Source organism: Dendrobates tinctorius, unplaced genomic scaffold, assembly GCF_039654945.1.
Source record: "Dendrobates tinctorius isolate UK_male_01 unplaced genomic scaffold, ASM3965494v1 ptg000016l, whole genome shotgun sequence".
Lineage (NCBI taxonomy): Eukaryota > Metazoa > Chordata > Amphibia > Anura > Dendrobatidae > Dendrobates > Dendrobates tinctorius.
The window spans coordinates 34403428-34417850 of record NW_027361684.1 but is presented as its reverse complement, the minus strand read 5'-3'; the positions used below and the strand labels follow the sequence as shown (position 1 = coordinate 34417850).

The following is a 14423-nucleotide window of genomic DNA, read 5'->3' as shown; positions in this document are numbered from 1 at the left end:
ATCCGGGCCATTACCACACATGCATGTGCTGTGACAGTGACACAACCGCGACACATGCAGCTGTGGCACCGATCAGCAAACCAGGAAGCCGGGTTCCCTCTGCAGCTTATTCGACAAGCACTATAGCTTGCAGAATAAGAGGGAATCCGAACATATTCGCTCATCTCTACTCTGCAGTGATGTGGTGCAAAGTAGTGGGGTATGCTTCCAGCCGCTGCTCACAGTATAGTGTACAGTGCTGAGACAGTGATCTGTCCCCACCCCCATGACTGAAAGTCGACAGTTCCTGGGAGGAAATAAGTTCAAGGTAATGTGGCCAGTAAACATTATAATGCTATTTACCTGCGGATTAAACTTATATCTGCAAGTAAATAGTGTTTTCAGAGATGGCAGATTCCCTTTAGCCTTTTTTGTTTTATTTAGATTTATAAACCTTTTTTTTTTTTTTGCTTGTGATGCCATTGTTGAAGAGCATTAACGTTTAGAATTCTCAGAATAAGGAACTGTTTGATGGGGGCTTCTTGTGACTTGAGCCAATGTTTTTACTGATATCATTTTAGGGGGTGATACAATGTTTTGATCGACTATTGCTACTTTTTTTATGTTGGTATTTCTGGTAAAAAGAAAGAGAATACTAAAATGACAAACTATTAACATGCAGACATGTAGGACATACATGTATCTCTCATAATGTGCTGCATACCCTGTTATTTCTGTGTTTGTTCTGTTGTAGCCTCCAGCCAAAAAGGAGCCATAATTGCGGGGGTTCTCGTTCCTCTATTCCTGCTTTTGCTCTTTTGCTGCTGTTGTTGCTGCGGGAATAATGAACCTGAAAATAAAGACAGGTAAATCTTATATGTTTTTAATAATAAAAAAAAATGAAAATTATAAAGGGGATGTTATAGGGAAGAAGCCTTATGGATTCAGTCATGAACATTTTATAGTTTGTTTAAAAAAATAAAGTACTTCCACTACTGAGAAGTATTCTCAGGATATGAGATAAATGTTTGATTGTTGGAGGCCCCATCCCTGAGACTAAGTCATCACTATAGCAAGAGTCCTGAGATTCTGGTTCCTACTCGCCTGCATGGTTGCGATAAAAAGGAGTTCGGAGTAGCAGTCGAGCATGATCGCTGCAGTGCGACTTGTACTGTACAGAGGTTACGGAATCACCGGAGTGCATGGTCCAACTTTTGTAGATACAGCTCAAACCAGGGAGCTCCTCTAATACACTGGGTGATGTTAAAGGGGTTCTCCAGGCATAAAGTCATCAATATCAATCTTTTGGATAGGTCATCAATATCAGATCTATTGGGGCTTGACAAGCGCTACTGTAAATGCCAGGGTGGTAGTCGTAACTGAGGACTCCCTCTCCATCACACCCTGACCTCCCCTCACGTTAACATAGTGTCCAAAATTCAGCATACCTGTAACTTCAGGTCCAACATAATCAGGATCTCTTCTGCGCCACTGAAGGCTGTTTGCAAATGGTTTCACATCAATTGACACACAGTCCATTTCATCTTGAAACTGAACTGAACTCAGCTTTACTGTTTTCATTTCTCAGCACATCCAAGTATTTCACGGCGCTTGTCACACATCTCCTCCTCTTTCCTTCTACTTCTCTCACTGTCACACAGCATGTACCCGGGTTGGACCATCTCACATGATTCCACAGTGTCCTCCCTGTTTACCTCTGCCACAGTTAGACACTCCTCTGTCTGTTTCGCCCCAGACATCAGATCATCTGTTCCCGAAGTCAGTTGCCACATGGCGAGTGACCTGCCCTTCTGTACTGTCATAGCTTCTCCTGTGGTACTTCCTATGGCCTTCAGTACATTACGGGGACCTACTGCCTATAATGATTAGGCAGTGTCCTCTCTGCTTTCACTCATTGCGGTTTGGGTATTCCCTCAGCCGTTTCGCCTCAGATCTGAGAGCATCAGCCCATGCGATAAGCTGCCACATCATGGAGTCTCCTGCATCCCTGTAATCTCCTGGCCTTTCCTTCTGCTTCTACACCACTCTGCTGTAGCCCACTGTAATTCTGTCTTGCTGCTTTACTGGTCTGTTACTGCAGATGGCTGGGCTCCTCTCTTATCATAATGTTGCGTGGTCACTGCTACGATTCTGGACACTTAAGTCCATGCTATAATCCTGGGCACTTATGCCCGTGTAGGCGGTTTGGGCACCCAGACCCATCTGAACACTATAAGGAAATTCTCCCTCTCTTAGCTGCAGCTGACCCCTTCTACATTAACTATTTACTCTGTGAAGCTCCTATGCTAATTCCTACAATACTATGTACAATGCTAAACCTAGAGTTATAATGTACCCCATCTTGTGGCCATACACGGGTACTACACTGTCCCTACTTACTAAACACAATAGTAAATATGTACATAGCAGCAACAGTAAATACATATAACATGGGAAATTTTTACAGTAGCACAAATCAGCAATAAAACAATACGTCGAACAGAGCATACAGTCCCAGGTAGAGTAAGAAAGCAAGGACATAATAAATCCCCTTACACTACCCCCATTGATTAGTAGTTCCAACCACCACCATAGGTCAAAACATCTGATCGATAGGGTTTCCAGTTATTGGGCCCTTACCGATCTGATATTGATCCTTAGTATAGATTATCAATATCGTATGCCAGAACACTCCTTTAAGACTACACGTGCCATACAACATGCATATCTTATGTGTAAATATTAAGCTAACAAGCTGTGTTAGAATTTTGTATATGGCTCTAATCAATAAATCAATAAATAAGCAATGTATTTACAAAGTTACTTACATATACATTCTGTTAATTAATGTTCACGTATGTTTCAAGCATATTTTGCCTTTGTTTGTTTTTAATAATTCTTCATTTAAACTTTTTAGTAAACCAAATTACACAACTGTGGCAAGTCATGAGATGCAATGGAATAAAGAAAACATGTGATGTCACAAGAGGCACCCTAAGGTGCTTAAAACATTTTGAGACAAGGGTACAGACAAAATTGGAAAACAACTATAACTACTAAACTATAACTATAAAACATACAACTATAACTACTAAACGAAAAAAAAAAGAGTACCTAGAAAAGGGACCTAACCATATTCAGGATATATTAGGCAGCATCAGAACAGAAAAGTAGTATCAGGTGAGATCAGTGTAAGACTTCAATAGTGCATACTGTATAATAACAGCCGGGAGAAGAGAACAGAGAACCCGGAATCTGACATCGAAAGACAAAAATTTCCTTCATTCGTTAGGCCAAATTTCCATCTCTCCCAGACTTTAAGAAATGGAGGGTGTGTGAATGATTCCCAGCTAGTTAGTTCCTCAAGATGTCGAATCATATTTACTTTTTTCACCCATTCTGAATGGGTTGGAGGAACTCCCTGTTTCCAGTGCAGGGAGATTAAATGTTTGGCAGCTTCCAATAATAATGCTAATAGAGTGTGTTTTTTGGATTTAAACTGTTCTGTTGGGCAGGACAATAAAACTTCTTTCGGAGTTAAAGTGTGATTTATCAGATCTATGTTTTTTAGAGTCTCCTCTATCTCCAACCAATATGGCTTTATTTTGGGGCAAAACCAAAGTATATGGGACAAGTCTCGTTTATGCGCTCTACATCTCCAACAGAGGTCCGAATCTGTTAGACCAAAATGGTACAGAAGTTTAGGGGTCTTGTACCAATGGGTCAAAATTTTATATGAGTTTTCTTGCAATAAGGAACATCTGGAGAAACCATGAGAGTTAGATAAGATAGAATCAATTTCATCTTCAGATAACAAAATATTTAATTCTTTTTCCCAGGAATATATAAAAGTTGGTTTATAGGGAGATTGAGGTGAGATCAGATGGTTGTAGATCTTTGAGATTCCTCTAGGGATGGGATAAGAAAGCTTACTTTGCATATCAAGCCAGCTCCACTTACTAGTGCTAGGCAATTTTGACTTAAACGTTGAAAAGACATGAGTTATATGATTTTGCTGTAAAAAATTAGAAGGACGTACAGAAGACCTAATCGGCCATGAGTTTAGCATGGGGATTTTATTTGCCAAGAACTGAGTGATGATATAATATGGCAACTCTGACCATAGATTATAAGGCTCTGAATATTCAGGATACAATAGGAAAGGGATAGCGAATATAGGAGTTTGGGTTAAGGGTGCAAGTTGAGGGGATAGATCCTTTTCTAAGGCTAGTTTCACACTAGCGTTTGGCAGGGCTGCGGATGGCAGCCTTCTTCCTCTGTGAAGCCCCGCCCACTGCCGCACATCTTCCTTCAGCTCCGCCTCCGTCGGCATGCGTCCTGCGCACGCTATCTTTAACTTTGGGTACGCAGGCCATGCGGATGTATGCAGATGCCTCAGCATGCGTCGTTTTGATGCTGCGCCGACCACAACTTGTTGCATTTGGCGCAGTTCAGTGCAGCGTTAAAACGATGCATGCTGAGGCATTTCCCATTTTATTTAGGTGTATCCATATATATGGCCCACCCTGTATATAGGTTTTTGTTTGCCACATAGTAGTGACTGCAAGACTAGACTAAAACTCCCGCAGTGGAGGCAAATGTGTTTTATTACTGCCCTACATATTTAAGCCTCATTCACATATCTTTTTTTCATGTATGTGACTTTTCATTCTTGGTTTTGCAATTTTGATGATGATGGGTGTAGGATGCAATCAGTGTGTTGTCTGAGATTTTCATGGACATAAAGACTTGCAATGGCAAGAATCATCCATGACACAGACAGGCAGATAGTTACTAACTGTTGTGCCCAGCTCTGGTCTCTGCCAACATGAAGCAGTAACATACTACTCCTGCCAGCGATTCAGTGTCTTCCGCTGATCTCTCGTCGACAGAGCAGCAGCCTCTCATCCGTTCTGCTCTGTTCACAGAGTGTGATCGCCGAAGTCATGATGATTGACAGTCGGCTTCCGGCTGCCTAACTGCAGTGAGCCGGCTGTCAATCAGTATGATGCTGCCTGTCATGTATGATGCTGGCTGTTATGTTCTTTTGACAGAGCAGACCAGAAAAGGAAGAGCTGCTGTGTTGATGTTAAGCAGCTGAATAGCAGTCATGAACAGTCAGTGACTACTCTGAGCTGGTGTCGCATACTAAGGGAAGATAATTGCCTCCATTAGCACCTACCTGCCTGTTAGTTTTCAGGCCCAATGTAAAAAAAAAATACAGTAGTCCGGGACAACTCCTGGACAAAACAGTGGGGAAAATAGTATTTAGTCAACATTATCCTTGACAATGATCTCTCTTTCAAACCACATATCCAAGCCCTTTCCACTTCCTGCCGACTTCAACTCAAAAATATTTCACGGATCCGTACATTCCTCAACCAAGAATCTGCAAAAACCTTAGTTCATGCCCTCATCAGCTCCCGCCTTGACTACTGCAACCTCCTGCTCTGTGGCCTCCCCTCTAACACTCTCGCACCCCTCCAATCTATTCTAAACTCTGCTGCCCGACTAATCCACCTGTCCCCCCGCTATTACCCGGCCTCTCCCCTCTGTCAATTTCTGCATTGGCTCCCCATTACCCAAAGACTCCAGTTCAAAACCCTAACCATGACATACAAAGCCATCCACAACCTGAGTCCTCCATACATCTGTGACCTCGTCTCACAGTACTTACCTGCATGAAACCTCTGATCCTCACAAGATCTCCTCCTGTACTCCCCTCTTATCTCCTCTTCCCACAATCGCATACAAGATTTCTCCCGCGCATCCCCCCTACTCTGGAACTCTGTACCACAACATATCAGACTCTCGCCTACCATGGAAACCTTCAAAAAGAACCTGAAGACCTACCTCTTCCGACAAGCCTACAACCTGCAGTAACCAGCCATCCACCAAACCACTGCACGACCAGCTCTACCCTCACCTACTGTATCCTCACCCATCCCTTGTAGATTGTGAGCTCTCGCGGGCAGGGTCCTCTCTCCTCCTGTACCAGTCATGACTTGTATTGTTTAAGATTACTGTACTTGTATGTATTATTATTATTATTATTATTTATTGTTATAGCGCCATTTATTCCATGGCGCTTTACATGTAAGGAGGAGTATACATAAAAACAAGTACAATAATCTTAAACAATACAAGTCATAACTGGTACAGGAGGAGAGAGGACCCTGCCCGCGAGGGCTCACAATTTTCAAGGGATGGGTGATAATACAGTAGGCGAGGGTAGAGCTGGTCGTGCAGCGGTTTGGTCGATCGGTGGTTACTGCAGGTTGTAGGCTTGTCGGAAGAGGTGGGTCTTCAGGCTCTTTTTGAAGGTTTCGATGGTAGGTGAGAGCCTGATATGTTGTGGTAGAGAGTTCCAGAGTAGGGGTGATGCGCGAGAGAAATCTTGTATGCGATTGTGGGAAAAGGAGATAAGAGGGGAGTAGAGAAGGAGATCTTGTGAGGATCGGAGGTTGCGTGTGGGAAAGTACCGGGAGACGAGGTCACAGATGTATGGAGGAGACAGGTTGTGGATGGCTTTGTATGTCATGGTTAGGGTTTTGTAACGGAGTCTCTGGGCAATTGGGAGCCAGTGAAGGGATTGACAGAGGGGAGAAGCTGGGGAATAGCGGGGGGACAGGTGGATTAGCCGGGCAGCAGAGTTTAGAATAGATTGGAGGGGTGCGAGAGTGTTTGAGGGGAGGCCACAGTGCATGAGGTTGCAGTAGTCAAGGCGAGAGATGATGAGGGCATGGACTAGGGTTTTTGCAGATTCTTGGGTGAGGAATGAACGGATTCGTGAAATATTTTTGAGTTGAAGTCGGCAGGAAGTGGAAAGGGCTTGGATATGTGGTTTGAAGGAGAGATCAGCGTCAAGGATTACTCCGAGGCAGCGAGCTTGTGGGACTGGGGAGAGTGGGCAGTCATTTACTGTAATTGATAGGTTCGTAGGGGGGGTCACGTGAGATGGGGGAAAGATGATGAATTCTGTTTTGTCCATGTTGAGTTTCAGAAATCTAGCGGAGAAGAAGGATGAAATAGTGGACAGACATTGAGGGATTCTGGTTAGTAGGGAGGTGATATCTGGTCCAGAGATGTAGATCTGTGTGTCATCAGCGTAAAGATGATACTGAAAGCCATGAGATTCTATGAGCTGTCCCAGGCCAAAGGTGTAAATAGAGAACAGCAGGGGCCCAAGGACTGAACCTTGTGGGACTCCGACAGATAGGGGGTGAGGTGAGGAGGTGGTGTGTGAGTGGGAGACGCTGAATGTCCGGTCTGTTAGGTATGATGAGATCCAGGATAGGGCCAAGTCTGTGATGCCGAGGGATGAGAGGGTCTGTAATAATAGGGAATGGTCCACTATGTCAAAGGCAGCCGACAGGTCCAGGAGGAGGAGGACAGAGTAGTGTCGCTTCCTCTTGGCGGTTAAGAGGTCATTGGTGACCTTAGTAAGGGCAGTTTCAGTGGAGTGGTATGACCGGAAGCCAGATTGTAAGCGGTCGAAGAGGGAGCAAGAAGAGAGATGGGAGGACAGTTCAAGGTAGACGTGTTGTTCCAGTAGCTTGGAGGCGTAGGGGAGAAGTGATATAGGGCGATAGCTAGATACAGGGGATGGGTCAAGAGAGGGCTTTTTGAGGATAGGTGTGATGGAGGCATGTTTAAAGCTTGAGGGGAAAACACCAGTTGTTAGTGATAGGTTGAAGAGATGGGTTAGGGTTGGGATGAAGACTGTGGTGAGGTTTGGTATGAAGTGGGATGGGATTGGGTCGAGTGCACAGGTGGTGAGATGTGATCTTGAGAGTAGAGTGGAGAGTCGATCTTCTGTAATGGTGGAGAAGTTGGTTTTGAAGGTGGAGGGCTGGGAAGTCAGGAGGAAGGGCTCTGGGGGTTGTTGACCAAAACTGTCCCTGATGTTATCAATTTTCTGCTTGAAAAATGAGGCAAAGTCTTCAGCTGAGATGAGTGGGGAGGGAGGAGGTGCTGGGGGGCAGAGGAGAGAATTGAAGGTGTTGAATAACTGTTTAGGGTTGTGAGACAGGGAGGATATGAGAGATGAGAAGTAGGTTTGTTTAGCTGTGGCGAGTGTGGTCTTGAAAGTAGTGAGGGACTGTTTGAATGCGATGAAGTGCTCGTTGGAGTGGGATCTTTTCCATCTGCGCTCAGCAGCCCTGGAAGCTCGCCTCAGCTCTTTTCTATGTATTATGTATACCCCTCCTCACATGTAAAGCGCCATGGAATAAATAATAATAATAATAATAACAACAATTGACTAAAAAAATTGAAAAAAAAAATTAAAAAAAAAGTATTTAATCAGCCACCAATTGTGCAAGTTCTCCCACTTAAAAAGATGAGAGATGCCTGTAATTGACATCATAGGTAGACCACAACTATGAGAGTCAAAATGAAAAAAACAAATTCAGAAAATCACCTTGTCTGATTTGGCAAGATTTATTTTTCAAATTATGGTGGAAAATAAGTATTTGGTCACCTAAAAACATGCAAGATTTCTGGCTCTCACAGACCTGTAACTTTTTCTTTAAGAGGCTCCCCTGTCCTCCACTCATTACCTGTAGTAATGGCACCTGTTTGAACTCGTTATCAGTATAAAAGACACCTGTCCACAACCTCAAACAGTCACACTCCAAACTCCACTATGGTCAGGGCCGCATCATCCATGAACCAAGTTGAGAAGTGAGCTCAGGCGGCACTCAGGAGGGGGCGGCAGCGTGGCGCCGCCCCATGCAGTCAGATAAGTGCTATGCAACAGAGGCACAGGGAGAATTAGAACTCCCAGTCCCAGCCATGGGCGTACTACCCACCGTGGGGCAGTTGCCCCCCTAGAAGCAGGGGCGCACAGTGAAAGAAGTAGGACTTTGAGAGCGGCCGGCCGGCCAGGCGGACACACACAGCTGACAGGGGGCGGGCGGGACACTGCAGAGTAGGCTGAGACCCCTGGCGTTGCTATGGCACCCAGCAGTGCGCTGGAGTTCAGACAGGTTTCAGAGACTGTCATATACAGCGTGCTATGTAAACACACCTCTGAACGCTGTCTGAAGCCCTCCAGGTGACTGTGTGAAGCAAGAGAGCTGAGAGCAGGACAGGGGACCTCCGGGCACCTAGAGAGAGACCCCCACACCTTCCCTGAGGACCATGTTCAACTGGAGCTCCTGGAGGAGACATTCTGGCAGAGCTGTGTGAGTACTACTACCTTGCTGCTGCTGCAGAACATCTTCCATGGGTCACTATGATTAGCTCCAAACTATGCATCTAGTGAATCTATGATATCCTGGGATTTGTAATCCACAGACACTTCTACTCTTCCCTATTAATCCAGCTTTATATGCTGGGACTTCTAGTTCTCCAGCAGCTACAGCTTATTACTCTTTACCTAAAACCTGCTGGGGATTCTAGACCCACAACAGTAACTTGTGGACTGCTACAAATTGTTACCTTGCATTCCTGCTGCAGAACATCTTGCCAAGGTTGCACTTTATGAGGTTTGCAACCTGTGTGTAGTTGACAAGTTTTTTATGACATGCTGGTAAATGTAGATGAGTGGCTGCTGCAGAACATCTTGGCCACATGTAGTGTTTGATGTACTGGGACTTGTAGTCCCATAGAAATTGAACAATTACAGTTTGTAGATAGAAATGATGCAGTAATTTACCAAGTAGGACTATAAATATGGGTATGTGCACACGTAGTTTTTTTGGGTGTGTGGATTTTGGAGAGAAAACCGCAGGTAAATCCGCAGGACAAAAGTCCTGCGGTTTATCTGCGGTTTTGCCTGCGGTTTTACACCTCATAATGGATGAGGTGCAAAACTGCAGCGTTTCTGCACCAAACAATTGACATGCTGCGGATTGTAAACCGGAGCAAAACCGCGCGGAAAAATCAGCAGCATGTGCACAGCGTTTTTTTTTCAATTGAAAATAAAGGTACTGTACAACACAGCAGAATCTGCAGCGTTTCGCAGAGCCAAAACCGCTGCGGAAACGCAGCAGATTTCACTACATGTGCACATACCCTTAGGCCTGGCCTCAACTCAACCTGATGATGCAGTGTGTGTTTTGTAAAGGTGGAAGCTGCTGCAGAACATCTTGGCCAATATTGACATATTCAGCAAATATTCCCATAAGTTGAAGAGGTTGTAGGTAAAGTTTTGGACTATTAGGACTATGCTCCATGTCCTCTGCTTAGTGATATGGTTTGGTTTGCAGGTGCAAGCTGCTGCAGAACATCTTGTGGCTATTTCTGAACTAAATCCTAATTTGTGATGCTAGATTTGATCAATAATTGAGCTAATATTAGGTCATGCAGGAGGCTTAAGGACCCCATCATCCATGGGATACCAGGTTCCCCATTCCCAGTGGCTGCACATATGAGGTCACCACATTAATGGGATTGTGAAAAGTTCTGCTTTGTTAGCGCCCTCTTGTCTATGGTCTGTGTCTGGTATTGCAGTTCAGTCATATATCTCTCTTTTAAGCTGTGTGCCCACGTTGTGTTTTTTAACCCCTTCACCCCCAAGGGTGGTTTGCACGTTCATGACCGGGCCAATTTTTACAATTCTGACCACTGTACCTTTATGAGGTCATAACTCTGGAACGCTTCCATTGATCCCGGTGATTCTGACATTGTTTTCTCGTGACATATTGTACTTCATGTTAGTGGTAAAATTTCATTCAAATAACTTGCGTTTATTTGTGAAAAAAATGGAAATTTGGCAAAAATTTTGAAAATTTCGCAATTTTCCAACTTTGAATTTTTATGCCCTTAAATCACAGAGATACGGCACACAAAAAACTTGATAACTAACATTTCCCACATGTTTACTTTACATCAGCACAATTTTGGAACCAAAATTTTTTTTTGTTAGGAAGTTATAAGGGTTAAAAGTTGACCAGCGATTTCTCATTTTTACAACACCATTTTATTTTTAGGACCACATCACATTTGAAGCCACTTTGAGGGGTCTATATGATAGAAAATACCCAAAAGTGACACCATTCTAAAAACTGAACCCCTTAAGGTGCTCAAAACCACATTCAAGAAGTTTATTAACCCATTAGGTGCGTCACAGGAATTTTTTTGAATATTTAAAAAGAAATGAACATCTAACTTTTTTTCACAAATAAAATACTTCAGGTTCAATTTTTTTTATTTTACCAAGGGTAACAGGAGAAATTGGACTGCAAAAGTTATTGTGCAATTTGTCCTGAGTACGCTGATACCTGATTTGTGGGGGGGAACGACTGTTTCGGCGCATGGCAGAGCTCAGAATGGAAGGAGCGCCGTTTGACTTTTTCAATGCAAAATTGGCTGGAATTCAGATCGGACGCCATGTCACGTTTGGAGAGTCCCTGATGTACCTAAACAGTGGAAACCCCCTACAAGTGACCCCATTTTGGAAACTAGACCCCCCAAGGAACTTATCTAGATATGTGGTGAGAACTTTGAACCCACAAGGGCTTTACAGAAGTTTATAACGTACAGCGGTACAATTAAAAAATCATATTTTTTCCACAAAAATGATCTTTTCACCCCAATTTTTATTTTCCCAAGGGTAACAGGACCCTAAAAGTTATTGTGCAATTTGTCCTGAGTACGCTGATACCCCACATGTGGGGGTAAACCACTATTTGGGCGCATGGCAGAGCTCGGAAGGGAAGCAATGCCATTTGACGTTTTTGGCTGGAATTGAGATCGGACACCATGTCGCGATTGGAAAACCCCTGATGTACCAAAACAGTGGAAACCCCCCACAAATGACACCATTTTGGAAACTAGACCCCCTAAGGAACTTATCTAGATGTGTGGTGAGAACTTTGAACCCCCATGGGCTTCACAGAAGTTTATAACATACAGCCATACGATTAAAAAATCATATTTTTTCCACAAAAATGATCTTTTCACCCTCAATTCTTATTTTTCCAAGGGTAACAGGACCTTAAAAGTTATTGTGCAATATGTCCTGAGTACGCTGATACCCCACATGTGGGGGTAAACCACTATTTGGGCGCATGGCAGAGCTCGGAAGGGAAGCAGCGCCATTTGACGTTTTTGGCTGGAATTGAGATCGGACACCATGTCGCGTTTGGAAAACCCCTGATGTACCAAAACAGTGGAAATCCCCCACAAATGACACCATTTTGGAAACTAGACCCCCTAAGGAACTTATCTAGATGTGTGGTGAGCACTTTGACCCCCTCAGTGCTTCACAGAAGTTTATAATGCCCGGGCGTGAAAATAAATAATTCGTATTTTTTCCACAAACATGATCTTTTAGTCACCATTTTTTTATTTTCCCAAGGGTACCAGGAGAAATTGGACCCCAAAAGTTGTTGTCCAATTTGTCCTGAGTATGCTGATACCCCATATGTGGGAGAAAACTACTGTATGGGCACACGTCGGGGCTCGGAAGGGAAGTAGTGACGTTTTGGAATGCAGACTTTGATGAAATGGTCTGCGGGTGTCATGTTGCCTTTGGAGAGCCCCTAATGTACCTAAACAGTGGAAACCCCCCACAAATGACACCATTTTGTAAACTAGACCCCCCAAGGAACTTATCTAGATGTGTGGTCAGCACTTTGAACCCTCCAGTGCTTCACAGAAGTTTATAACGCCCGGGCGTGAAAATAAAAAATTCGTATTTTTTCCACAAACATGATCTTTTAGTCACCATTTTTTTATTTTCCCAAGGGTACCAGGAGAAATTGGACCCCAAAAGTTGGTCCAATTTGGCCTGGTACCCTTGGGAAAATAAAAATGGACACACGTCGGGGCTCGGAAGGGAAGCAGTGACGTTTTGGAATGCAGACTTTAATGGAATGGTCTGCGGGTGTCGTGTGCGTTTGGAGAGCCCCTGATGTACCTAAACTATTGAAACTCCCCACAAGTGACCCCATTTTGGACACTAGACCCCCCACGGAACTTATCTAGATGTGTGGTGAGCACTTTGAACCCCCAAGTGCTTCACAGAAGTTTATAACACTCGGACGTGAAAATAAAAAAATCATTTTTTTCCACAAAAATGATATTTTTGCCCACAATTTTTTATTTTCCTAAGGGTAACAGGAGAAATTGGACCCCAAAAATTGTTTTGCAATTTGTCCTGAGTAGGCTGATACCCTACATGTGGGGGTAAAACACTGTTTGGGCGCATGGCAGAGCTTGGAAGGGAAGGAGCACCATTTGACTTTTTCAACTCAGAATTGGCTGGAATTGAGATCAGACGCCATGTTGCATTTGGAGAGCCCCTGATGTGCCCAAACAGTGGAAACCCCCAATTATAACTCCAATCCTAACCCCAACACACCCCTAACCCTAACCCTAGCTCTAACCCTAGCTCTAACCCTAGCCCTAACCCTAGCCCTAACCCTAACCCTAGCCCTAACCCTAAGGCTGTGTGCACACGCTGCGGATTTTGCTGCGGTTCCGCAGCGGTTTTGGCTGCTGCGGACCCCAGTACCATGATTCCCTATGGGAATCAAAAACCGCAGTGCAGACGGTGCGGAATTTTCCGCGCGGATTATCTGCGGTTTTCAATCCGCAGAAAGAATTGACATGTCAATTCTTTCTGCGGATTCTCCTGCGGTTTGCCATCTCCTCTATTGAGGAGATGAAAAACCGCAGGACAAAACCGCAGAGCAATCTGCAGGTAAAACCGCAGGTCTTTTGACCTGCGGTTTCACCTGCGGATTTTACAAAATCCGCGCGGATGAATCCGCACCTAATCCGCAGCGTGTGCACACGGCCTTACCCTAACGGGAAAATGGAGATAAATACTTTTTTTTTAGTTTTATTATTTTTCCCTAACTAAGGGGGTGATAACGGGGGGTTTGATTTACTATTTATGGCGGTTTTTATTTTTGGCGGCTGTCGCACGCTAAAAGACGCTTTTTATTGTAAAAATAGTTTTTGCATCACCACATATTGTGAGCTATAATTTTTCCGTATTTTGACCCACCGAGTCATGTGAGGTCTTATTTTTTGCGGGACGAGTTGACGTTTTTATTGGTACCATTTTCGGGCACGTGACATTTTTTGATCGCTTTTTATTCCTATTTTTGGGACGCAGAATGAGCAAAAACCAGCGTTTCATGAATTTCTTTTGGGGGGGTGCGTTTACACCGTTCCGCGTGCGGTAAAATTGATTAAGCGGTTTTATTCTTCGGGTCAGTACGGTTACAGCGATACCTCATTTAGGTCTTTTTTTATGTTTTTGTCGGTTTTATGCAATGAAAACTATTTTATATAAAAAATAATTATTTTTGCATTGCTTTATTCTGTGAGCTATAACTTTTTTATTTTTTCGCTGATGATGCTGTGTGGTGGCTCGTTTTTTGCGGGACAAGATGACGTTTTCAGCGGTACCATGGATATTTATATGCGTCTTTTTGATTGCGCGTTATTACACTTTTTGTTTGGTGGTATGATAATAAATCATT

At 43.8% G+C, this 14423-nt stretch overlaps 1 protein-coding gene across 1 annotated transcript in view; it reads left to right on the top strand.

The window, feature by feature from the left end:
- SCARF1 (scavenger receptor class F member 1) overlaps window positions 1-14423 on the top strand; it is a 104588-nt gene that overhangs the window by 62428 nt on the left and 27737 nt on the right. The window contains exon 8 of the mRNA XM_073565662.1: window positions 734-845. Coding sequence (XP_073421763.1) covers window positions 734-845 — 112 coding nt within the window. The remainder of the gene's footprint in view (window positions 1-733; window positions 846-14423) is intronic.